Below are 25,158 nucleotides of genomic sequence, written 5' to 3'. Positions count from 1 at the left end.
TTGTCACTTTTCAGTGTTCAGTTGCTCCAACCTCTTGGCATGGGCTTTGCCACAGCAGAGGAGATCTGAGCCTGCCCTCCCTGCTTGTGTGTTCATTAGTGAGTCCGGTTGCTTTTACCTGATGGTTGAGGTGACATCCCTGGGAGGTCACGGGGACACTGGTCATAGTCGGGTGCTGCAAAACACACCGAGACAGGTCGAAATACTGTCACCTCCACGGGCCATGACTGAGGAAATACTGTGCAAGTCTAAACTAAACACACTATGTTTTTGATAGAGCCAATTTCTGCGCAGGCATCGTTGTGGAAAAACCGGGTTTTGCTGCTTGAGAAGGGGGGATGTCTGGGGCTGTTGGAGGGGACGGAGGGGGAAGATGAAAGGGCCAGAGCGTGGCTGGGGAGGACAGCTGGGCTCACTTGTCTGCAGCTGGCAGAGGTGCAGGGAGGGAGAGCGGCGGCTGGGACCCTCTGTCCCCCCTGGCTGCTGCCAGCCCCGTGTCCTGGGGCTGTGGCTGCCTGTTCTCTTCACTGAGCATAACGCTCACTGTGCTGATGGGTGCAATGGAGTGAAGTGCATATTTAAAAGCAGTTTTGCGCTCTAAGGGGTCTCCTGTTACATCAGAGTTGCATAATAGTCCTGTCTGGCTGATTTTCATAGTAAAATCAAGGCCTGATGTGAGCGGGAAGCAGCAGTGACTGTTGGTGGCACCAACAGTCTCCCTTACCAAGGGAGAGCAGCTGGTAAGTACCAGCTTGTTGATACTGTGCTGTCTCTTTCTCCCTTTATGCCGGTGCAGGTTGTTCAGCTCTGCAGGGCCCTTACTAACTGCACCTGCTCCGCTGTCTGCCCTTCAGAGCCCCCTTCCCAAGAGGAGCCCCCATGCAAAATCTCCCCATTTTGGTGTGAAGGTCATATAAAAATAAAACTGAACTGTCAGATTCTGTTCTATTTGGAAACCCATAGCTCGCTCGCTCTTTGGGAGGCTCTGTTCTGTAGGAAAAAAAAAATGTTTGAAGCAGGGAGGAGTATATCGAGGAGAGGAGGAACGGCGGTATAGAACTGTATCTGGTTAGTGTGTGTGTTTTGAGTGTTTGCAGAGAGGACTGGGTGCGATGGACCCTTGTGCCAGGCACGGACAGACTGCTCTGCTCCTGCCCCAGTGAGCCCTGAGCCAGGGGCTGCCCGTGTGTCTTGCTAGAAGGTGTGTTTAAAGAAGGTGCGTGTTGGTTTTGTTCCCGCTCCTGCATTTCCTGGGCTCTCCAGCCCGTGTTGCAGCTGGTGCGTGGTGGTGGCTGCTGCTCCCAGGGTTTTGTCCAGCTGTGCTGGGGCCCTGCCCAGCAGCTGCAGGGACCCCTTTTGGTCCCAGAGTCAGGCCGCAGCCTCGGTTGTGTTTCTCAGCAGCAGCTCTGTTCTTGTCACACAGCTGTTCCCTCTTGATGCTCGTGGCTGTTCTGGAAGCAGGTGCTATCCCAGCTGCCGTAATCTGATGTGAATCCTGTAAGTAGGAATCTGTGTGCCATTAGTGAGGATATTAGTCCCTTTCTAGGCCCCAGTTCACCTGTTTTTGCAGTTAGGTATTCTGTTTGTCTAATTATGGTTTATCCTAGACAGGCTTTTCTTAATGACAGTTCAGTGTTCACTTCTAGAGCCTTTTCTCCTTCACATTTACTCAAATTGAAGCACTTTTTTGCTTTCAACTCTCTTGACTGCGTATTGATATTCCCTCTTGGGTCTGTTGCTAAGATGCTGCTTTCATCTGATACCTCTCAATGATGTAAATAAACCGTATCTTCTGCCTTGTCCTGACCATCTTGTTTCCTTTCAGTTTCATGTTGGAGCTGTCTGGTTCTTGCTGCTTGTGGACTAATTCCCAGCACCTCTGGATTCCTGCGTATTGATGCTCTATTTCATGCTCCATTTGATTTTCTTTAAATCAACAGCAGATGCTCCGCTTAAAACATTTTGGCCAATAATGTTGGAGTGCCTGTGGAGACACCTCCACGGTCCTAAGGAGTTTCTAGCTATGTTGCTAAGAAAAATACAAACAAAGGAAACAAATGCCAGCATGGTTTTTTTTCCTCTGTTATATTCAGGCCGTGTGTGACCTGTTTTGCTCAGCACTCATGTTTTTAGGCAGTTGCAGACACTGTGTCCTTTGCTGCAGAAGAGGTACCTGTAGGAGCTTCTTTGTGAAACAGGGCGGTTGTTTTGCATCAAAGAGAGGTCAGAGCGGGCCGGGCGGTGTGTGCTGGTGGCTGCACAGGTCTCCAGCACTTGGGCAACTCATTGCGGTAGCGTTTGTGTATGTGTGTGTTCTCGGAAACTTGGTGTAGTGTTGATAGTGGAAAACAGGGTGATTCACCCAGGGGCTTGAAGGCTGATGAGAAAGGAACAGGCTGACACAAACACAGGAGAACTGGTGAGCGTGAAGTGGTGCGGGTGCACTTAACCCCCAAATCAAATCTAGCGCTGCTTGTTTATCTCTTGTTTTCGTAAGAAATGGCTGAGAATCCCAGAAGCTGGGGTTGGGCAGAGGAATGACTTGCTTTTCGGGTTTATTCGTTTTGGCTGTTGGAGCTGTGTGTGCGGAGTGTCCACCCGGCGGGGTGCTGGTGGGGCTCTCCCTTCGGCTGCACTGAAGAGATTTGTTCTGAAAGAAAACTTGGATAAATGGGGCTGTAAAACCACTGAAACGTTATCTGGTATCAGTGTGACATCTGCCAGCATGCCCATGTATCTTCAAGTGCATTTAAACTTGAATGTTACCAGCTCTTTAGGGAGTTACTGAGAACCATTGCAGTGACTTGTTTGCTCACAGAAGGGATCAGAATTCTCTTTATAGTTGCTGGTGTGAAGGATTTATTCCCTGCAGTGTGCTGGAAACAGGAGGGATGGGCTTTCCTCCCCTCCGGCTCTTATCAGCTCTTGTGTGGTTCATGACCCTTGCTATGTGGGTTTGTTCTTTCTTAACACTATATGCGTAGAGACTAGGAGAGTGAGTGAATTAGAAAATTTGTCTGAAAACAGTGGTTAAGGGGAAAAAAAGTCTTAAAAACTGTAACATTGTGGCCTGCGTATGGTGTACGGGGACTGGGTGTCCCAGCAGACCTGGTGTAACATGTCTTTGCGGTGCTTTTCCCCTGGCAGCACAGAGCCCCTGTTCAGGTGTCTAAGGGACTCGGGCTCTGCAAAGCGCGTTGCGGCTGGGCCGAGGTCTAAGCCTGGCTCTGACTTCTGCTCATGGGCTGGGGCCTTTCCCTGTGGCTTACAAAACATTTTGAGGAAATAAGCGTTAAAACTTGCTCATCTTTTGCCTTGTGTGGTAGCCCTGTGTTAAGCAAACTACGGCTGATTGTGAGGCTTGTGTTAAAGTCTTTTTTGTCTTTAATTTGCAGAATGTAGGCGTGGATCGCTCACGAGAAGAAGCTTTGCGGACAGTCCCCAATCACCTATAGCTCCGGGTCGCAGCCCTTCCCAAGCGCCAGAGTGTCCAGGAGCAGCTCAGGTCCCGCAGAACGGAGCCAGCGTCACGTCAGACATTTGGAATGTGATTTCAGCTTCTTTGGAGAAAACCCGCAGTTGTGGATAACTCCCAGTGCCGAAAGGTATCAGTAAAAAGATTGACTGGACGCAGAGTAGAGTTGGTTTTAGCTTTTTTTATATGTAAATTTGTGCAGTTTCAGTGGTTTTAATTGTTCATCTGTGGATACTGCAAGATGGTTAATCACCCGTGTCAGTTTTACTGCCAGATTTTAACTAGACTTTACTTCAAGTGTTTCTCTAAGTTCCTCCTACTTTTACTGTGAATGATTGCCCAGAGTTACATGGAGATGTTTTTTCCTGGCATATTTACCATATGTGAAATTCTACATTTTGAGCATTGGAGGCTTCATGTTGCAAAACTACTTTAGACAGGAAAGCCTGTCAGCTCTGATAGCGCCTACGTTTTAAATTGAGCTTTGGTTTGCCAACCACAACTTTGAATTTCTCTGAATTGGGGGAGACATTGCCCTTGGAAAGTAGAACCATTAGAGCTAGATCGGCTACCTGAAATATTCTGCTGTTTCAGCAGGATTGTGGCATTTTCCAGGGCCCAGCTGTATTTGGGAGGCCACAGCAGTGAGCTGTGAGTGTAGCTCGAGCAGGTCGTGCCTTCTGCAGTTCCAGGAGGGGATGAGCAGCTTTTCTGAGACTGGAAGGGAGGGGAAAAGGGTTTAGATTGTGAAGAGCTGGAGGAGCTGCTTGTCTTTAGTGCTGTGATTTATTTTTTAGGCAATTTTTGGAATGAATTTCAACATAAAGTATATGTTTCTCTTTTATAGCCACATTTAAATACGTACATCAGGAAACAGTACAGAAAGGTTAGGTGGAGTTTAACCCTTCTAACAGCTCATGCCAGAAAAACACCAGGTAAATTATTTTTAACATGGCACACGTGCCTTGGGGTTTTTTTGTGTTGTTAAGCATCTTCCAACATCCCAGTTCTTTGCTGCTCTTTCATACCTTGTGAAACTCCAGTGCTAAAAATGGAATTTTCTATGACATAGGCCACGACCTTTTAACTGTACTAGGTGGGTGCGTATTTTGTATCGCTGTTACCGGACGGCAGAAGCGAGCGGCCAGTGCTGCTGCCGGCTTCGAGCTCTGAAATGAGCCTGTTCTTTGGTAGCTGGACTGTGTGTTTTCTAAGGACTTCTGCTCTACTAATTGAGCTTCTATTACATATGTTGGTGGTTTTTTGTTTGTTTGTTTTGTTGGGGTTTTTTTGTTTTGTTTCTAATTCCTGTGTGAAATACTGGGCCCTTGTAATGTAGTTTTGCAGGCCAAGGCTAAATTGTCTTTTGTTTGTGCAGGGTTTATTAAATAACGTGCTGCTGTTGTGGTTTGTTTTAATAAGCTAATTTCAGCAATAGACTCAGCTCTGGAAGTAAGCCATACCGTATCGCTGGCTCCGATTCCGAGGAGGAACGCGTAGGGTACGGAAGGACCAGAATCCCCTCTCTTCAAGCGCTGCTGTCTAAAGCTTTGTGTGTGCGGTCCCTGTGTTCGGTAACGCCCGTTTCAGATCTTTATTAACTCGGTCATGTCTGTAGTCATTGTGTGAGGAGAGACCACACAGTGCTGCTCAGAGAAGTTAATTTATTGACGCAGAGTTAACGCGGCCACCTTCGTGGCAGAAATGTAGAAGTGATTTCCCGTCCCGTTCGCTGTGTGCTCGGCGACCAGAGCCGGGCTGAGCTCCAGCAGCGCTCGCTCCCCAACCTTCACCATCCAGCCGTGAGCAGCAGCAGTCAAACAGCTTTTCAATTAAGAAAGTCAGAGTTTATCTGTAGTTAGAGAAGGCAAATCCTGGGAGACTGTATTAGAAAAGCAGAGGTTTACCAGCAGACTGTGGTACTTGTAGAGCTTGGACCTGGGTGGAGGAACGTGGCAGGTAAGGTTTCCGTACCGAGAGCTGAGCCCCAGGGCTGCTGCTCCTCACGGTGTGAGGCATCTCCCTCTCCTCCTTTCTTCCTTTTACCTCTCCCAACTTCCAGAGGTGCTGTACAATTCCTTGAGGCTCAATGTTTTATGTATAGTAGGTATTTTTATAGCCTGCTTTTGAATATACTGTGATGAATGTTTTAACAAGTCGAGTGTTTAGTAAAAAGAATTGTATACAAGTGTAAATAAATTGTTATGCTGATACTTGAAGAGAAAAAAGAAATTGTCTGTTCTGCTTTAGGAAGGTACTGAATCACTGATGGCATCGGCCCTTTCTAGCTGGCAAGAGCAAGTGCAGACAAGTGTAGATTTGAAGCAAGTGATGTGTTCTCCCTGGGGTGTAGCCACCTTTCTGGAAAGGCACTGTCAAGAATTGCAGATTTTTGTCACTGTCCAAAAGCTGTGTCCGTCCCCCACCCCCCCATGGAACCGTCACTGACGGGGAGGTGACGCCCTCGTCCTGACCTTGTATATTTGTACCCATGTTTATTTTACTGCCTTTTGACTGTTAATACACTTGCTAGCTCGGATGCAGTCTATCAAATGGGATTAAACTGTCTTTTCTTAACATTGTTGGCCTTTGTCGTAATCTTTCAGACAAATGTAATCATTTGACCTTCAAGTAATAAAGATCAAATGTTACTACGTGTCCTGATGGGTGTTTCTTTCTGTGCCTGTTTGCAGTGGCTGAAGTGCCAGGTGAGTGTCCTGCGGGTTCCACAGCTCTTGCAAGCGCAGGAATTGTACCTTGGTTAAGAGAGTTTACACAATAGGCATAAGGATTAAGTTAAGCTACCCCAGTGGTTGCTTTACTCTCACAAATAACTAACTTAAGTAACAATCTAGTAACTGAGGAAGATGTTGGAAGAAGCTGTGGAATAAATACAAGTCAAGATTTGCACGCACAGAGGAGAAAGGTAAGACTATTAATTTTACCTGTTCATTGATGTTTTAAGATCTGGTTCACTCTGAAAGCTACACTGTTCTTATCTTGTCTTCCAAATGCTGCTTTTTAGAGAAAGCTGAAACCCAACAGCACAATGCAGGAAAACGCTGCCTTCTGGTACCAATGTGCACCTATGGCTTAGGTAGCTGGCATTAAATTTGCAGGTGTACTTGTCATTCTGAAGGATAAGGACAAAATTGATTACTGCTTTGTGGTTCAGAATTGTCTACTGAAATGTTCATGTTTTGTTGATCACTGTGTGCTCTTGGGTGGTAACCACTTGTACCTGCTGGGTGGAAGGAGTGTTTTCATTTTTAACTCTACTCTATATTTTTGTTTGTGTGTGAGGTAATTTTTTTAAAATGTTTTAGAGCTTTTAAGCTGCTTTCTGGATGAAATTCTTTAACACCTCCCTCTCCCTGTAGCGTGAGGATGGCCCCTGTGTAGCTGGGTTGGACAAACTCACCAGGACATTCTTCTTCCTGCCAGCTCGGTGGTTGAGAAAATGAAATGATTGGCAATATCAACGTGGAGCAGTTTGTATTGCCACAAGCAGGACCTGGTGCGGCGCGTAGAAGGAGCCGCAGCTGCTCTATGAAAAACAAGCAAGTAAAACTGGAAGGAAGAATTTGCGCTGGGCAGTTCAGCAAGTGGAACAAATGCTCCACTCTCCTTACCTGACTATCTTCTAATTTTGTTTAATTCTCCTAAAATACTAGTTTTATTTTTGTAAGTGATCAGGGCTTACAAAATGCTATTTTTTACTGTAGTTTAAAGACAACTGGAGTTTAACTGCGTATTTCTAGAAACAACTAATAAAACCATGAATGAAAGTTTAACGTAACTTTCTTTTAATTGAAGACAAATAAAAGAACCAAGGGCTCAAACACTTTTAAAAGACATCTTCTGTTCCCTAGTGTCTTCTCTCGAGCAAAATATACAGCATATATATATAACATAACTACATTCAAGTACCAAACAGAATTTACATTTTCCCAAATAGAGAAAATAATGCACGATTCACATACCTTAAACCCAACCATGCATAAAAGAACATTGCCAATAAATCAGAAGTTTGACATAATTCATCTCTACTGTGTACTGTTCTGAAGTATTGACATCGTTGGAACACATAACAGTTCAGTTTAACATTTAACCTTGCTTTTAAGTCCAACTCTGTTCAGAGACTTACTTGTCCAAGATCTGTTCAAATTTAGGGTTAATAAAAGAAAATCCAGCAAATGCGGACTGATCCATGGACTCGATCAGGTTTTTGTCGCTGTAGGACAATTTTGGCTTCTCACTCAGGAATTCTCTGTCAAAGTTGTTGTAGTCGCTTGCTGACTTCTGCGTTGAACAGAGAGTGAAGATAGTTTGAGACAAACTTTGTCATTTCTTCCAGAACAAATCGCTTTAATGCACAAGGTTAGAAGTTATTTCTTGAGCTCCCTCCCTCCTTCTCCCTTTTAGAGAAAAAAAACCTCTTTTCTTGCCTATTTTAACAACATTATAACTGGGCAATTGCTTGAAAACAAATATTAGCAGCAAGTGGCTTTGGAGAAGAACAACCACCTGGATTTGTGATAACATTTCATAGAATTACCCAAAGCTTCTCTATTGACAAAAACAATGTAGCACTTAGATTTAATCACATCGTTTCTTTCCATTAACCAAAATTTTTAAATTCTTGAAAGCATTTTACAGCCTGTGTTTGTTCAGAGAAACAAAAGCGATGCCCTATAGCAGCTGCTTTGTGCCTGGTTCATAAAAACTCCCGTTACTAAAGCCCGTGGTTTGCACTCTACTGTTCGTAGGATCCTCATGTTTGCAGAGTTTCCATTTCCAGGGGAACGTGCACCGGGAAGCTGCCTGTTCTGGAATGGGAAGGTCTCTACATTTTGGAGAGACTGCATTACCTCCAGATTACTTCGCTTGTACCAGTAACAGGGTGGAGGAAGACTAGCGTGGATTTTTAACCAGATGAGATCAGCAGCAGCCGCCCACACTGATACAGACTGTGAGTAACATACAGGCTGTTCTTCACATTTTTTTATCAGGTAACATTAAGTATGTGCATTACAAACACTTCTAAGTTCAGTAATACAGAAAATGCATCTTTTTGCCCACTTGGAGACTCTCAGAGGAGTCTGAAGAGTATGTATTTAATACCTGCCCAGAACACCCTCAGGCAGTTACTGAGTGAGTACCCCCAAGTTCATGGTCCTTCTCCCACCCAACATTAACAGAAAACTGCAAGAAACTATCAACATGTTCAAGATGGAGGCATATAAAACATAATTTTCCAATGATCTAAAGAGTCAAGGAGAATGGGTATCAGAACTACTAGTTGATTTTCATGAAGATTATATTAATAAAGAAGCTCCTTGAGCCAGTATAAGCAAACAGTTTTAATAGGAAGATTTCAGGGCAGTTGGAGGAATATAGTGCGCCCTTTTTATAACTGACCCACCCAAGAACAATGGGATATGAGATACATATGAGATACATATGAAATATGAGATACATAACTCTCACTTATAAAATGTGAGGAGAAACAGTGGGCTAGTCTGAGCAAGTTAGAGACATAAATCCATTGCTCCTAGGCTGACATTTGCAATGCTGGTGCAGAACAAAGAATAACCTACATACCACTTTTGGCCTGAACGGAGGGTCCACCTCCCTCCTCTCCAGCGCCGTCCAGTTGATGGTTTTGAAGAACGGGTGGTCTCTGATACTCCCAGTGACCCCAAGTCGTCTGGTTGGATCCCTTTCAAATAGCTGCAAGAGAAAACACCTGGTAAAGCCTCCTGTCTGCTCAAAAGGTAGGTGGCACTGGCAGAACGATGGCTGTACTGCTAAAAGAACAGAAGTTGCTAACAGTAAAGAGACCATTAGTAATTAGTCTTTCCCTTCATAAAAGTAATTTGCTTTCTGATAAACAGTTCCTTTTAAAAGCCCAGATTTGCCCCCCAACCCCCCGCCCCGCAGTTCTGTGACCTACTCATTGATCATCGGTCTTACCTTCTCCAATATATCCTTGGATTCCTTGGTAATCCAGCGTGGGTAGTGAGGAGTGTCCACTCGGATTGACTCAAACAGTTCATCTTCATCATCCCCATGGAAAGGGGACTGTCCAATAAGCATCTCGTACAGCAGGACCCCAAATGACCACCAGTCCACAGAGAACGTGTACCTCGAACCTTGCAGGATCTTAGTCCACAGAAGTGCAGAGGAACAAATACAAGTAATTAATAAAAGGCAGCAATAACATACCAAAAACAGAAGAGTGATTTTAAGGGAGACTATTAAACTAGGGTATTTTGGGGGTGGGAGGTGGAGTCAGCAATCTGAGAGATGGTTGACACTGATGCACAGCTGGAGTTTTGTCCTTGGGTGGAAACGTGGCCAGCTCAACACACAGGTCTGTGCTCTCATTCAGAAATTTTCTCCATTTACGTTAAATAGCCGTACACTTGGAAAACATCTTTGGGAGTTTCTTTGTAAGATGAAGGGAGAAGCAAGTACCAATGAGAATTAGTTTATTACCAAACAGACTCAGACATCATTTATAACTTTAAAACTCAACTACCTTACTTGGACTACTTTGCAAAGTGGATTAAAAACCTGCTACAACAGGGAATTTAACTTTGTGAGATTTCCCCTTAGAAGCTGCTTTTGCTTTGAGTTTTGGTTGTTTACACGGGCACAAGTCTGTTCATCTGCAGTGCACATACATTCAGGTTTTCAGCTCTGTGTGTGTTAGCTGTCAAGGCTGAAGGGAAAACTATTTGTTCAAAACCTGAACATTTTAACATTTCAAAAGCACGTTTTGTTTTGTTTTTTAAACTTGCAGCTACAGAACATTTAAAAATCTAAAGTACCTTCTGCAGAGAACTCAGATTTTTTTTCTTTTTTTTTTTTTTTCCCTGTGCTAATTAGATTTCTACATTATTGAACTGTTCGTTTACAAAGGGATGATTAATCTCAAGGGCCATTCCAACATCAGTGTATTATGTCCACCCCTGCGGGACACGGCAGTGGATACTGACCTCAGGAGCAATGTAGTCCGGGGTCCCGCAGAACGTGCTTGCCTTGTTCTCACCAACAACATTTTCTTTGCACATTCCAAAATCAGCTATTTTGATGTGGCCTTCTTTATCAAGCATCACATTGTCCAGTTTTAGGTCCCTGCAAAAAGCATTAAAAAAAAAAAAGTTAGATTTTATGGAAAAGTGAGTCGCTTTTGTATTCAGATCCAGTTTCTTCGCTGATGAACATCTACTCTACATCATATAAAGAGGCTTTTCAGGAAAATAATCATCAACAGAATATGTACAAAATGGTACTTTTGTACTTTGAAGGCGGTGCGGAGAAGGGAAGAATTGTCTCATCAGGAGGCTGAGGTGTATATTTTGCGTCTGACCTTACAATGCCCTACACTTGCTCTCGGATCCAAAAGCACACCCGGGGCTTCTGTTCCCCTGGGAGGAGGTGCCAGTTAAGCCCCACAGCTGGCAGGGCCCCAGCCGCAGGGCTGCACCAGCTCGTGGCACAGAGGGGCTGTTGGATCATTAGGGCCCTGGCAGAGTCATGAGTGTTTGAAGCCTGCCCGGCTTTTAACACCACCTGTGACTTGTTCCTAGTTACACCGTGTGTTGTGGCCGTGGTCTGTGTAGTGTCCTATTCATGTCATTTTTTCAGAATAACACTATTCAATCCAGGAAGAGCTTTTTAACAGCCGTTTCCAAAAGCTACATTCCCTCCCTTTGACTGGGGTGCATTTTTTGTCCATCTGGCTGCAAAAGCACATACCAAGGAGAGCAGGCTGGAGAGAAACTGAACAGCCCTTCTGCTTATCAAGAAAGTCTTGAATAGAGCACAGAATTTTACATGAGAACAGGGCAGGCTTTTCTCCTTGGTAACTTACGTTCCCAGTATTGGCTACTTAAACTGCTCAGATGATTAGCTGCAGCTCAGACCAAGAGTCCCTGATCTAATGCAAGGCACCATAAATCCTTCCAAGTTTGGACAATAGCTACTGTTCAGTAAACTGAATACATATTGAATACTGTTCAGTAAATGGAATATATTTGAGATGGGGAATACTGATGGTAACTTAGGGTACTGCACTTACCTAGCTACAAGTTCTAAAATCTTTTGCATGGATGTGCACTTACATGCAGTGCCTACCTAAACTGTTCTGTGATTACACTGGTAAATACCCTGTGTGGACAGGGGAAAAAAGAAGTACCTTTGGTTTTGCTGCAGTCTTGTTGGAAAATAGTAGTGTCTCAAAAATACCTCATACTCTGAAATCTCTGTCCAGGAACATTCTAATTGAATGTAGGGAAATTTAACAGCAAACCTAAAAATGCTCTAGAAAATGTGAGATGAAAGGAATTTGTGCTATGACAACATTCCTGGAGTTTGATCCTTTCCTGTATAAAAACCTGCAGGAGGAGCGGGAATACAGTTGGGTACGTTAAGGACATTCCTGGGTTACGGCTGTCTCCTCTGAGAGCAGATAGGCTTGTAACAATCATCCTTTGTCACCAAGGAGGATTCCTGTAATGTTCATCCTCTTTACAAACACTTTTTCTGAAATACTAATCTCTAATTTCAGAAAATTGCTTTAAAGGCTGGATGCTCCAACAGATGTTTCCTGTTTCTATAAAGGGAGATGGGCAATACCAGCTGGTTTGGGGTACGTTTACTTAAGTTACCTTGAGTAACTTGCTCTTAAGTGCACATACGTTGCCCTTCCTACCTGTTTGCCACAGCGGTAAGAGCTACCTGAGCAAGTAGTTACCAAACAGTGCTCTAGAGCTGTGAGTGGTGTAAAAAGGCTGCAGAAAGGAAATTAAGAAAAAAAACTGCATAAAAATAAACTTCCATCTCTTGTAGCATGGGTGTTGACAGTAAGAAGTGGCTGATCAGGATCTGGCCTCTGATGTTTCAGCCTGGTGATTGTCACCTCAGTGCTGTTCACAGGGCCAGCAGGAACCGAGAGCCTCAAGGACCCTCTCCCTTGCCACCAAGCTAAACGGACTCATGATTTGAAGGCAGTGCCTAAAATAACTGAAACAAAACCACTTTTGTGTAACATTCCATCCTTCTGGTTGCCAAGGAAAAGACGCACAGATACAGATTTGTTTCAGGCATGTTAATGCCTTTGGAATAACATCAGATCTGCCAGACAGTGTTTGCTTGTCACATCCATCAGTAATTCAAACACGCATGAAGTGCTAAGACAATCCATAGGTCCCACACTGGAGCTAGTTAGTACTCACCTATAAATAATGCCTTTGCTGTGAAGGAACTGTAGCCCACATAAAATTTCAGCTCCATAAAACCTGAAAAGACCAAAACATCTTTTAATCTGTCTTGCTCAGTTAAAACAGTCAATGCAGCCGGCCAAAAGAGCTGCCGTAAGCTTCTCTTCATGGTGTGAGAAGTGCTGTACGCTTCTTTAAACATGAATATATCTGTATTTGTATAGCTGGGTGGTATAATCTGTGTTAATCCATGCGTTAATCACCTGTAGTATCTAATGCCAAAGAGCAGAGGGAACACTACAGCAACTTGCCTTAATGCTCCATTCCACTTCCATGAGGGAACACTGGCCCATTTCTACTCTTTAATAGTCTGTGTATGTTCTCGGTGATACGCATCTGCCTTTTGAAAGGCAGCTACTGGAAAGACGCTCCCTGGGTTGCTTTAAGAGGGACTGGGCACCAATGGCTCAGTTAGAAACACCTCACCTCCCTCCCACTGCACCTGCCCTGTACAGCAGAGTGAACAGCAGCATCACTTCAGGGGTGTTCTCAAAAAAAGAGGTGATAAACCAGAGGACATGAAGGGAAATGATCCCACCCGGTCACTTTCCCTAGTACAGCACCCAGTAACAGAAGTAATTTCCAGTCTGGCTATACAGCAGCACTGGTGTTTACAGGTAGGTTCACTTCCCTGCACTTCTCAGGTCTTGCACGCATCTATTCAATGACACAATTAAAACCCTCACGCTTTTGGGTGAGAAAGGTAGAAACTGACCTAAAACTAAAGAAAATTATTACAGGTAAAGTAACAATAATACAATATTTTTGCATCTTTTAAAGTCTACGGCTCCAGTGATCTTTAACCATCGGTAACTGATGCAATCACACTTGCTAAATGAAGGGCTTAGTATCTTGTGGAACATGCAAGTTATCCTTCTGTACCATCATGTCAACTTAGCAATACTAGTACGTAATATTGTAAGTGTTGAGGTTTTTTTTCTCATGCTGTTTTCCAGTTTTTCCATCCAAATACTGTCCTGAGGGACAACGAAGCTGAACCTTGTGCTTTCATTTCTGGCTCACGTTGCAGTTTACTTGGCATCTCTAGGTACAAGCATCCCATAAAGTAAAACATCACCCTGCTACATAAATTAAGAAAACTTAACTCCACACAGCTTCTTAATTGTATTAAACCAGTGTCTAGAAATGCCTTTTCAATCACCAGCCACTGAAACTGGAGTGAAAGATTGCAGGTATGTGGTGCAGAACTAGAAGCAGTAAAACCAGAGAGACTAAAGTCACTCAGAGATGGGGACCGAAGGGTTGTGGACTTACGTTGCTCTGTAGAGATCAAAACGCCCCTTGTCTTGTATGTGGAACATCAGGTCTCCCCCGTTCAGGAACTCCATAACAAAGAACAGATGTTGCTGTTTCCAAATAACCAGAGAATGGAAAAATTACTGATGCTATTGCAACCCCATATAAAGTAGCAATGTGGCTACTGAGCCGCTTTCTTCCTCTCCCGAAGTATTTCTCTATTTCACGTATGCCTAAGAGCATATGAGGCTCCTACAGATTTCAACAATCTGGCTGTGTATTATAAAGCTAAATAGCTGGTGCTGTATTCTGTGGGTTTCTAGACATATATAAAATATATAAAAACATACAAAAATACACATTTACAAAGACTTACTGACCTCTGACAGTGATCTTTTTACCCCTAACAGAGGATAAAGCTAAGATCAAGGATTTAAATTAAACTGCCTCTTATTTCAGATTGCATAGATGCTTTTTATGATCTTATTCTGTTCTCATCAACACATGTGGGGGTCCATACTCATATTTACTTTCCATAAGGCCTGTGAACTACTGCAAGGAGGACATGAAAAGGAAATTTAATTCTTGCATCACAAAGCTACTTTTACTAGACAGCTGGTAACAGTGTCCATTAAAAGGCTCCATCTGTTGCATTGCTGTTGCCACTGGGTTTTCTTACCTTTGTCTGAAACGTGCAGTAAAGATGCGTGAGAAATGGATTTTCCCATGCAAGTGCGAGGACCCGCTTTTCCACCATGGTACATTCCACGTCATCATCAATTAGCACCACATCTTTCTTCAGAGCTTTGATAGCAAAGAATTCGTTCTTCCCTTTCAGCTCAGCAAGCAGAACCTGCAAAAAATAAAAGACGAGATTATAGCACACATAGGAAAGACTGTTGCTGACAGTATCAGTAAAGTCAAAGGTGTTTATAGCAGGTGCGATGACAATTAAAAAAAAATGTTTCAATGTGAAAGATGAGTGAGATTTGGGAAGGTGAAGTTGCTGGGCACAGAGATGAGATGGGGCTCAACAAGGCAGTTTTTCTGTCTTGTGAGTGTTTAAGCAGAAGACATGTGAAGCCTGTTGCTTCATGAGAGCTGTAGCTTCAGACAGCTGCAGACAGAACCTGTGGGGGTCAGGCTGCTCTCCCACAGGAGCATTATGAGGCTGCTTCTATATGGAGTGTGTGAACATAAAGCATCCTTTTGCACTTCAGTGCATAAAGGGCAACTCCTCTGCCTTGATACTCAATAATTGAAAAACTGTTGTGCATTATTAATCAATTTTGAATTTAGACAAGATTCAGGCAATGAACTTCTAGTGTCTTTGACAAAGATGGCTATTCTTCAACTCTGATAAAAGACTATCTACCCAAGTGGCTGTAACAGCAAAACCTTTCTACTTAATGGAAATAGCTCATCACATTGCAGAGATCAACAACGCAGACACCTTAAGCTCCACAAGTTTGTTACATACCTTTCCAAAACTTCCTTTCCCTAGTACTTTATGGAAGACAAAGCTTTCTATGTTGAATTTTCTCCTGGTTGCAATTCGTGGCGCTGTCTTGGCTGTGCTGCCCTCCCAGAGTTTATCGTACTCGCTGCTATCTGCTAATCGAAACAGGGAGTTTAAAGTTCAATATATGCAGAAATACTGCCTGACTCAGATGCTCCGCTAAAAAGTCAGTAGTGACATGACATTTCAACGCATCTGCTGCTGGAACACTTGGCAAATCTAAACGTAAGGGCCAACTCCTGTAGTTTATAACAAAGTTGAAATTACTGAAGTGTACTTGGAAGTGTTGGACTTGAACTGAATCTGCCATTGTTTCTGATACTGGGTTTAAGCAACACTTAGACTGGCATGATAAAAATCAAAAGCCCTAACTCTCTCCTGTGACTAAGATACAGACCATAATTTGTAGAAAAAGATGCTTTACAAGGACTGCTTGTGAACAAATTATTTCTGTTAGCAGAACAGGACAGTCCCTCAGCCTAAGCAGAGAGGCCATAAAACAATCCGATTTATGCCTGACGGTCACCAAGAAGCATGACCATACAGGTTAATCCTGATTATATTCTACAATTAATAACTGTATTTTTGACCTTCGCTGGGTCACTAAGACAACACTGATGATAATCATGAGATGATAGTACGTACGTCCTGCAAGCTGCCCAGCATCTGTGATAACCCAGGGAAGAATCACAGCGGCTGCACCATGACTTAGTATTAAACTAGACCCAGTTTGCAAGAATTGGTTGGTTGTTTTTTTTTCCAATCTGTTCTAGTAAACCAGAACAAGTATGATAAATAATATAAAAATAATTTTCTTACTGGGTATTTCAACAGCATCAGCTCAATGCATGGATGAACATGTAAAATCCTATACCACTCCAAAACCACCCATTATCTCTTACTGAGCCTGGTGATTTCCATCTGGTAAAAAGTTACTTCTACTGTTGCATATATTTTTGCATAAGTTATCATAGGCTAGCAGTTATGAAAGCTAAGCTTACAGAATGCTAGAACCCTTTAGCAATAGTAAAAAAAAAATACAAACCCTTATTCTAAGCCTGTAGAGACAGGATTCCAGGTACTGCTAAAACTATTTGAGCTGTTTCATCTCAAGCAGTGTTTTGGTTACTTATATTCTAAAATAGATAGTGTTTGCCATTGGTTGCTAATGGTTTGTGAACAAATCATGACAGTTAACAATGTGCGTGAGACCTCAGTTACAGGAGGGAGGGAAGGGGATTTATGTGCATATCTGGCTGGTGAGGCACCCTCCAGTTCATCACGGGGAACTGCGCTGCAGTGAGTAAAACAAGTGCTTTGCAGAAAGGTCAGTATGGTCATGGACTAGAAACTACGGGTATTTATCAAAAGTTATGTAAACTTTTTGTGTGGCCAGGAAAAGGTAAAAAGAAATATATGCATATGTATATTTTTAACAGTTCTTATTAAAAAATTGTCTAACCTAAGGCAAGAACAAATAACTGAAGTTGTTTGTTTATGTAGCCTGGTAGGTAAAGTGATAAATAAAGACATTGTAGGTTTTCTTACCTGTTGTATCTCCTCCTGGACCTTTAGGTTTCTTATCAAAATCTTGATAAATACCAACATTTTCTACAGATCCAGAATCAGACTTGCGAGTAGATTTCTGAGGAGGGGACCATATGAAATTATATTTGCACTATTGCTTTAGAAATATTTATAACAATACTGTTAAATGTAACATGATGGCAGTATAAACTTCTCTTTTTTATTATTAATTCCTAGCACAGATCTTTTCTCAAGAAGTCTGGTTCATAGACTATTTAGCCACATTCTTTACAGCTTCAGATCAACCAATTACTTCACTTCCTTCACTGCAACAAAATAAGTAACTGAAATTCCTGAACAGTCTACGTTGTATTGTTCATTGCAGAATTATTAAAGGTATAATGGTTTGAATCTGTGGTGGAAGGAAAATGTCCCCTTGGCCATATGTTCATTTGAAACAGGAATCACCGTCACACTGGACAAGCTGAAGTCACATCTGTGTGTGACATCCAGGGAAAACACAGGGAAAAACACAGGGAAACAAATTTTACGTGTGGAAGATCCCTGAGATCAAATTTTAATAATGAAAAGATGGAGTGGTTTTGTGTTGTGAAAGAGCTGGTGCAACAGCTCTCCGTTTTCAAAGCAAATATCCTGTGAAAGCCCAGGAACACTCAGCTCAGAGGAAATACTGTTGGCTTTTGTCATATATTTTCCTGTTTTACTTCAGAGCTTGTGTCTGAATCTTTATTTGCAAGTCAGAAGTCGACCACAAAACACAGCCATGCTGCAGCAGGAGATGGACAATGTCACTATGGGGCCAGTGTTAATTCCGGAGGAGTTTTCTGTGTGTATATATCAGATTAAGAAAAGTTGAAAATATCTGGTATATTTCTCCAGATTTATTTAACTTTAACGTTCAGGTGGAATTCTAAAGTTGAAGCATGGAAAAAACAGATTTCAGTGTTATGATGCTGCTGTTTAAACAATTAAACAGAAAGGGAGAGAATAACCTTGACACCACAGAAGAACAAAGCTGGATTTCATGAATCCACACACCTTTTAAAATATTATTTGTTAGGTGGGATTTCCTCCCCCCCTCCAATGTCACCTTTACACTATTGACATCCTTGTTTGTCTCTTTAGAGTTCAAATTAAAAAGAGAAAGCTGTTTTCCTCCATTCCAAACTCAGTTCCCCATAAAAGTGATAAAGAAAAGATGAAGTAAAAACCCAAAAATGCTCTGCAAACAACTAATTACCTGAGAAATGGCAATAAAGCATACCTGGCTAACTTGATTTAACGCTTCAGCTAGCAACTTCTGGTTTATTCCACATAAGTTTGCCACCTTCGTCTGGCATTTATGATGCACGTTCATCCCACATTCTAAAAGAAATGTAAGGATGGTTATACAAGCATCACGAAAACATTGTCTGACATTACAACAAAAATGGCTGTTTCTCCGTGCAGTTCAGAAACCTTGTTATAAGGCCAGACTGGATATGGATCTGTCACTGGTAATAAAATTACACTTTAAATCTTTGACCCAATGAAAGCTACAAAAATTGTTTGAAAGGAAAAAGCTCCAATCATCATTATTCTCAAAACCTGTTACAATAAAGATCATCTTGCCTTTTTGTGGGAGAATTTTAAAAGTGGTATTTCACAGTATCACAGTATGTTTGGGATTGGAAGGGACCTCAAAAGATCATCTAGTCCAATCCCCCTGCTGGAGCAGGAACGCCTAGGTGAGGTCGCACAGGAACATGTCCAGGTGGGTTTTGAATGTCTCCAGAGAAGGAGACTCCACAACCTCCCTGGGCAGCCTGTTCCAGTGCTCTGTCACCCTCACTAAGAAGTTTCTTCTCATATTTAAGTGGAACCTCTTGTGTTCCAGCTTGATCCCATTACCCCTTGTCCTATCACTGTTTGCCACCGAGAAGAGCCTGGCTCCATCCTCCTGACACTCACCCTTTATATATTTATAAACATTAATAAGGTCACCCCTCAGTCTCCTCTTCTCCAAACTAAAGAGACCCAGCTCCCTCAGCCTTTCTTCATAAGGGAGATGCTCCACTCCCTTAATCATCTTCGTTGCCCTACGCTGGACCCTCTCCAGCAGTTCCCTGTCCTTCTTGAACTGAGGGGCCCAGAACTGGACACAATATTCCAGATGTGGTCTCACCAGGGCAGAGTAGAGGGGAAGGAGGACCTCTCTCGATCTACTAACCACCCCCCTTCTAATACACCCCAGGATGCCATTGGCCTTCCTGGCCACAAGGGCACAGTGCTGGCTCATGGTCATCTTGTTGTCCACCAGGACCCCCAGGTCCCTTTCCCCTACACTGCTCTCTAATATGTAATTTCCCAACCTATACTGGAACCTGGGGTTGTTCCTGCCCAGATGCAGGACTCTACACTTTCCCTTGTTAAATTTCATTAGGTTATTCCCCGCCCAACTCTCCAGCCTGTCCAGGTCCCGCTGGATGGCAGCACAGCCTTCTGGCGTGTTAGCCACTCCTCCCAGCTTAGTGTCATCAGCAAACTTGCTGATAGTACACTCTATTCCCTCGTCTAAATCGTTAATGAATATATTGAATAATATTGGCCCCAGTACTGACCCCTGAGGCACTCCACTAGATACTGGCCTCCAACTAGACTCCACACCATTGACTACCACTCTCTGGCTTCTCTCCTTAAGCCAGATTGCAATCCACCTCACTACTCTATTGTCTAGACCATACCTCCTCAACTTAGCTGTGAGGATGCTGTGGGAGACTGTGTCAAAGGCTTTACTGAAGTCAAGGTAGACAACATCCACCGCTCTGCCATCATCCATCCACCTTGTTACATTCTCATAAAAGGCTATGAGGTTGGTCAAGCATGACTTACCCTTGGTAAAGCCATGCTGACTGCCCCTAATAACCCTCTTATCCTTGATATGCCTTGAGATGGCACCAAGGATTAGCTGTTCCATTACTTTCCCAGGGACAGAGGTGGGGCTGACCGGTCTATAATTACCCGGGTCCTCCTTCTTGCCCTTTTTGAAGACTGGAGTGACATTTGCTTTCCTCCAATCCTCGGGCACCTCTCCCGTTTCCCAAGACTTGGCAAAGATGATGGAGAGCGGTCCAGCAACGACTTCAGCCAGCTCCCTCAGCACCCGCAGATGCATCCCATCTGGACCCATGGATTTATGGATGTACAGGCTATTTAATTGCTCCCTAACCCAGTCCTCATTGAATTACAGTAAACGCTTTCAGTACAGTAATACCTTAAGTCAGACTCGCCAAATTTCAGGCATTCCCAAAGCAGTAATTCTGATTATACTCAAGATCACACCTCCACAGCATGCTTTCTGACTGCATTAGAAGCTCAACTTGGCTGAGCCGTCATATGAGCCAAGTGCCTCTTTGTCCCTCTCTAGTACAAAAACTTTTTCAGCCACGCATAGATGACATGAATCCCATTCTATGTAACACACATACACAAACACAGTGTGTAGCAGTAGCAAATCTCTAGTCGGGGGCACAGCGGGGGAGAATACATTGGAGAAGCCCAGAGTGGTTGCAGCTGCCCTCCCTCCTCCTCCTCACCTTCACACTTGAGCCCCTGTCTGACCAGCCCCCAGAGCAGGCTGCCGCAGTGGTCGCAGAAGTTCGGGCTCATATAATTGTAAACTTTGAAGCGATGAGGCATGTCGATTTTGAAACGTTCCTTTTGAAACTGAGGACAGACAGGGAAAGGGAATGAGGCGCTTTACCCAAAACAGGATCTTCTTACAGAAAGCAGGGTACTACAGAGCTGCAACAGTTATCTTGGATACCCCAGCCCTCATCTAGCAGGGAAAGAATCTGCCCATCAAATACTACCCACCCCCTTTTAACTATTCTTCTTGCTTGAAACTTTCATCCACTACATGTTTCATGCAATCTTCAGAGAAGACAGTAACTTGGTTGTATGGTCAAGCAGTTCCCGAATGGACTTGGCCATTTCTATACAAGATTTTTTTAGTTCAAGAGCATTTAACTACATAGTTACACTCTAAATGTGTTGTTCCAGCTCTTACCATTGTGTCCCTGCTGTTGGCTGCGGTACCAGTACACCTCCCAATGATTTTATCAATACATTTCTTATGAATAGCAGCATTGCATTCTTCAAGACATGCGCAAGAAAAAAAATAAAGATTCCTTCAGATAATAAATACACAGGATGAGGTGTTCACATTTCATAGCATGATGTGAAAAGCACTCCTTCCCATCATACTGTATACACCAAAACCTTTATTTTCTATCAAGATGAGGATCTTTTTAGAACAGCTTCTCCTCATTTTATTTTTACATAACCTCTACTTCTAAACTAAATCTGCCTCCATTAGGAAATGCCAACAACATTTGATAACAGAAGGCCAATACTATGCTTTGAGTTTTACCCTTTGATACCTCCCCACTGTTTGGAGCAATGCATAGAGATCTATGCTAAGTCAAATGTGCTTTTCAATTCAGCTGTAAAACCCGTCGATAATTGTAATTAATTTTAGAAAAAGTTTCATAAAAATTGCTCTTAAAAATGACTGCAACTTTTCAACTGCGTTACACTTTTATGAGAAGAATAGCTAAGTCTAAATCTTGATACTAAAAACTTGGATAGGAATCATAATTAGACAGCCTTAGGTTATCATGCGAAACTGATGTTTAATATCTACTACTACCATCTGAAGTGATGACGCACTGTGCCATGCACATTTTCAGAAGATTTTTCAATAGTAACTATTAAATCTACAGGTTAACGTGGAAAATGTGGAAAGCAGTAGAAGAAAAATATGTAAAATTAACTTACGCCTACATTTGTATCCCTGCTTGTTGAGTCCCCTGAAAAACAAATGATAAAGAAGGAAATCATAAAAGCACTTTGGTGGTGGTGGTTTGTGTTTTGTTTGTTTTACCATGTCAAACAATCAACCCTTTGTCTATGAGAATATTTGCTCCAATTCAAGAACTGGTCTAACTTCTGCTATTCAGAATCTTCTCTCATGAATGTAAGGTTTAGAAAATAAGGTAGTGTGATTTGCTAGACCAGCAAATTAGGAGGGAAACCCAGAAAGAAAAGGTTTCAATCATACACGAAAACCTCCTGATCTGACTTACTACAAAAAAGGCCTTACTATGAAAGAGATCCAGCTTCTTGCTCATGATGGGTATTTACTCTGCTATTAGCCACTGCACATTTTAATGTTTGAGCACCACTTTCTCAGATCCACCCATCTCACTCTCTTGTAAAAGAACATGGTGCATTACTGGCCAGATCTCACTTTTGATGCTGATGGAATTTTTGCCAATCATTTCAGTTGCAAAAATGTTGAAGTTCCAGTTTTTAATGTGAAAGAGACAACTGTAGTTCTTATGTATAACAATACTCTTAGTAAACATATTATTTCAATTTCCAAACACTTGTGAATTTACACGTCATGTTTTGTCTCAATATACCTGAAACAAATTTTGCAGTTATTTAGCCTCTGGGGATGGGATAAGCTTAGCATTTCCTTCTTACCATACAAAGTCCTTGCAGACAGAGCAAAAAGTAGGTTGTCCAAAGAAGGTAGCAATAAATTCATGATTTTTGATGTACTGGATTTTGGCTTGCTTGATAGCTCCTCTCCTGTTCATAGTTACTGTTGCCCCTTCTTCCCTCAATGACTGTTTGCAATCTAGGGGGGGAGACAAGAAGACATACTTTTAGTTCATAAAGATATTACAAAGATTAATATTTGCTTCTCCAAGAAGTTTGGTTTTCTGTTTCAGACTTGTGTTTCTATTTCTTTTTACACCTGCATTCTGCAGGTTGTCAGCCCCACAAGGGTGGGATACATGCAGGTACCGCTTCCTAAGACATCTCCACGTCCTTGTTTGTGAGCGCTTCCCTCTCCTGCTCTTTCAGAAGCGACTTTCAGCAAATGAGCTGAAAGGAAGCAGCAGGAATGGAGTGCAGTGTTGCTAGAGAAATGACAACCCCAATTGTTTCTTGAAAAAAATATAAGCTCCTATACATTATGTGGTTTATGTGCAAGAGAAATAAATGTTTTATCGGAAGCAGGAGGGTCTTCTCCTTCAGCAGAAGCCTTCTCATGCTCCACATGCCCTCCTGAAGCAGGACCGTGGCAGAAACACACACCAAGTGCCACAGGACCTCCCGTCCTACCGGGCTGTACCGCTGTGACATGGGTTCTGCCAGCCTCCAGGATCACAACCAGTGAGGACAAATGACATTTGCAATTAGACATTTCCATCACGCCATCTCAGAAAAGCTTTGATTCTATGGCTGCCAACATGTCCCGGTCTCATGCCTCTCTCCTCATAGCCCTCATGGGGTTATAGTATATAGCACTATATAAGATGAACTATTATTGCTGTAGTATTATAGTATATGCTGTATCACAAAAGACCATATACATAGTAATTACACGTAGCTTTAGCCAAGAAATAAAACGACAAAAAAATTCTCAGGCTCCAAGTCCAGCTGGCTCACATAGGTCCTTCATTACAGGTTATAGTTCTTTCCACACATTTCCAAGGAAACTGCTCAGTTTCTCTTACAAAAAATTAGTCTCTTACGGTACAGTCTTACAGCCACAACTCATACTATATAGTCTTACTTATACATTTTGAAAATATTAGGAGTTTGTAACAGAGGTAACCCCATGAAGGTGTATCAAAGAGATTGGGTAACCAGCAATTTAACCCTAGGACACGTTTCTTGTTGATAGGGAGGAGCTGTTGAGGGACAATCCCATCCAGCAGGAAAAGGTAACATCTTGAATCAGCAATGGGGAGCTGATCAACTGCTCATGGCATCAGCAGCTTGTGGGTTTTAATCTAGAAGAAATGTGGACATGGCTCTCAGTTTGAAAATGCTGCAAAGTTCAGGGTAACTGGAGATTGCCATTGCCAGGGTAGGACTTTCCACAACAATCGAGTAAGGAAAAAGCCAGAAGAGCATTTTTTCCCATTGTCAATACAACTGGTTTTTATTTGCTCCACTGTATTTCTGCCTTTTATCAACATCAGTGGGAGCTGCTCTTTTCATATCGATAGGAGGAGATTTGTTCCCTTTGCCAAACTGCAGCAGCTGCAATGCCTACGCTTACTGCAAAGTCACTTAAGAGCCCTGTTTTTCTTGTTCACTGCGCTCAGTTTTGGTCATTTTATTAGCTGGCTGCCACCATTACTATTTCAGGCCACTGAACCTGGAATACAATCTATCATTTGATACCATTTTGAGTCTCCTGAACTAAGTTATCAGTCACAGCCAACAACAGCAGCATGTCCTGCCTTAGAAAAGGACAATGTCAGTGCAGAGATTAAGGAAAGATTAAGCATATTGGTGAAAAGAAAGATCAAAAAAGGTCCCCGGGTTTTGCCACTAGGTACTAATGCACTTTTCTGAGAAACTGGCCATCTGGTTCAGCGAAAAACCCATCCTGTCTCACCCCAAAAAAAGCTCACACATGCACTGACACCCTGGTGCTAGGTACGCCATGGAGTTACCTCTGCCCCTCCAGGAACAGGATTAATTTCTGCTGTTCAAACAGGCTACTGAGTTCACCCAACAGAAACTCACATCAGCTCCTGCACTTGAGCTTTTCCAAGTCTGCAAACAGTCCTATCTCTGTTTAATCCTGCTGAGCAAATACACAGACCTCACCCACTGCGCCTCAAACGCTTCAGGGAAACCACACACCAAAGTGTGTGCGCAAGGAAAACAACATTCTCGAGAGTCAGTCATACTTCATATTGTTTGCTGCATTAAAAGGATGTCTTCATAAGGGCGATTTAATTAGTAACAGCAACAAAACAGAGAAAGGTGTGTTGCTTTATAGCATGTATTCTGAGAAGACAACCCGTGATGGAGCAAATTATGGGACAAAAGCCCTCCTAAAGTCTGTAACACAAGCAAACCAAGTCAAGTGTACCTGAAGCTGAGACGGCTCCAAAATAACAGCGTACTCATTTCAATTTACTATGGGTGTGCTTGGCAAGTGATCTGTAATGTGTAAATTACTTTTAATCTGTATTGTTCCAACAAAGTTTTAA

General features: G+C 42.7%; 2 protein-coding genes across 23 annotated transcripts in view; one reads left to right on the top strand and one right to left on the bottom strand.

Moving 5' to 3' along the window:
• The window catches only part of LOC102091957 (6-phosphofructo-2-kinase/fructose-2,6-bisphosphatase 4), a 50,654-nt gene extending 44,528 nt beyond the window's left edge, over positions 1-6,126 (top strand). For 12 of the 14 annotated variants that reach the window (XM_065075169.1, XM_065075177.1, XM_065075171.1 and 9 more), the window contains one exon: positions 3,396-6,126. In XM_065075169.1, the coding sequence (XP_064931241.1) occupies positions 3,396-3,455 (60 nt within the window). In that variant the 3' untranslated portion in view covers positions 3,456-6,126. The remainder of the gene's footprint in view (positions 1-3,395) is intronic. The other 2 variants (XR_010475060.1, XR_010475061.1) reach the window with 1 other exon arrangement.
• A 1,132-nt stretch (positions 6,127-7,258) lies between these two features.
• The window catches only part of PRKCD (protein kinase C delta), a 65,293-nt gene continuing 47,393 nt past the window's right edge, over positions 7,259-25,158 (bottom strand). For 5 of the 9 annotated variants that reach the window (XM_065075148.1, XM_065075146.1, XM_065075147.1 and 2 more), the window contains 14 exons: positions 22,619-22,775; positions 21,908-21,939; positions 21,138-21,223; positions 20,665-20,794; positions 18,354-18,454; positions 17,090-17,186; positions 15,503-15,636; positions 14,702-14,875; positions 14,041-14,132; positions 12,721-12,783; positions 10,480-10,618; positions 9,452-9,640; positions 9,080-9,208; positions 7,259-7,777 (listed from right to left, as the gene is read on the bottom strand). In XM_065075148.1, the coding sequence (XP_064931220.1) occupies positions 7,619-7,777; positions 9,080-9,208; positions 9,452-9,640; positions 10,480-10,618; positions 12,721-12,783; positions 14,041-14,132; positions 14,702-14,875; positions 15,503-15,636; positions 17,090-17,186; positions 18,354-18,454; positions 20,665-20,794; positions 21,138-21,223; positions 21,908-21,939; positions 22,619-22,775 (1,682 nt within the window). In that variant the 3' untranslated portion in view covers positions 7,259-7,618. The remainder of the gene's footprint in view (positions 7,778-9,079; positions 9,209-9,451; positions 9,641-10,479; positions 10,619-12,720; positions 12,784-14,040; positions 14,133-14,701; positions 14,876-15,502; positions 15,637-17,089; positions 17,187-18,353; positions 18,455-20,664; positions 20,795-21,137; positions 21,224-21,907; positions 21,940-22,618; positions 22,776-25,158) is intronic. The other 4 variants (XM_065075153.1, XM_065075151.1, XM_065075152.1 and 1 more) reach the window with 1 other exon arrangement.

The sequence above is a fragment of the Columba livia genome, chromosome 10 (assembly GCF_036013475.1).
Source record: "Columba livia isolate bColLiv1 breed racing homer chromosome 10, bColLiv1.pat.W.v2, whole genome shotgun sequence".
NCBI lineage: Eukaryota > Metazoa > Chordata > Aves > Columbiformes > Columbidae > Columba > Columba livia.
This window is presented reverse-complemented; position numbering and strand designations above follow the sequence as displayed.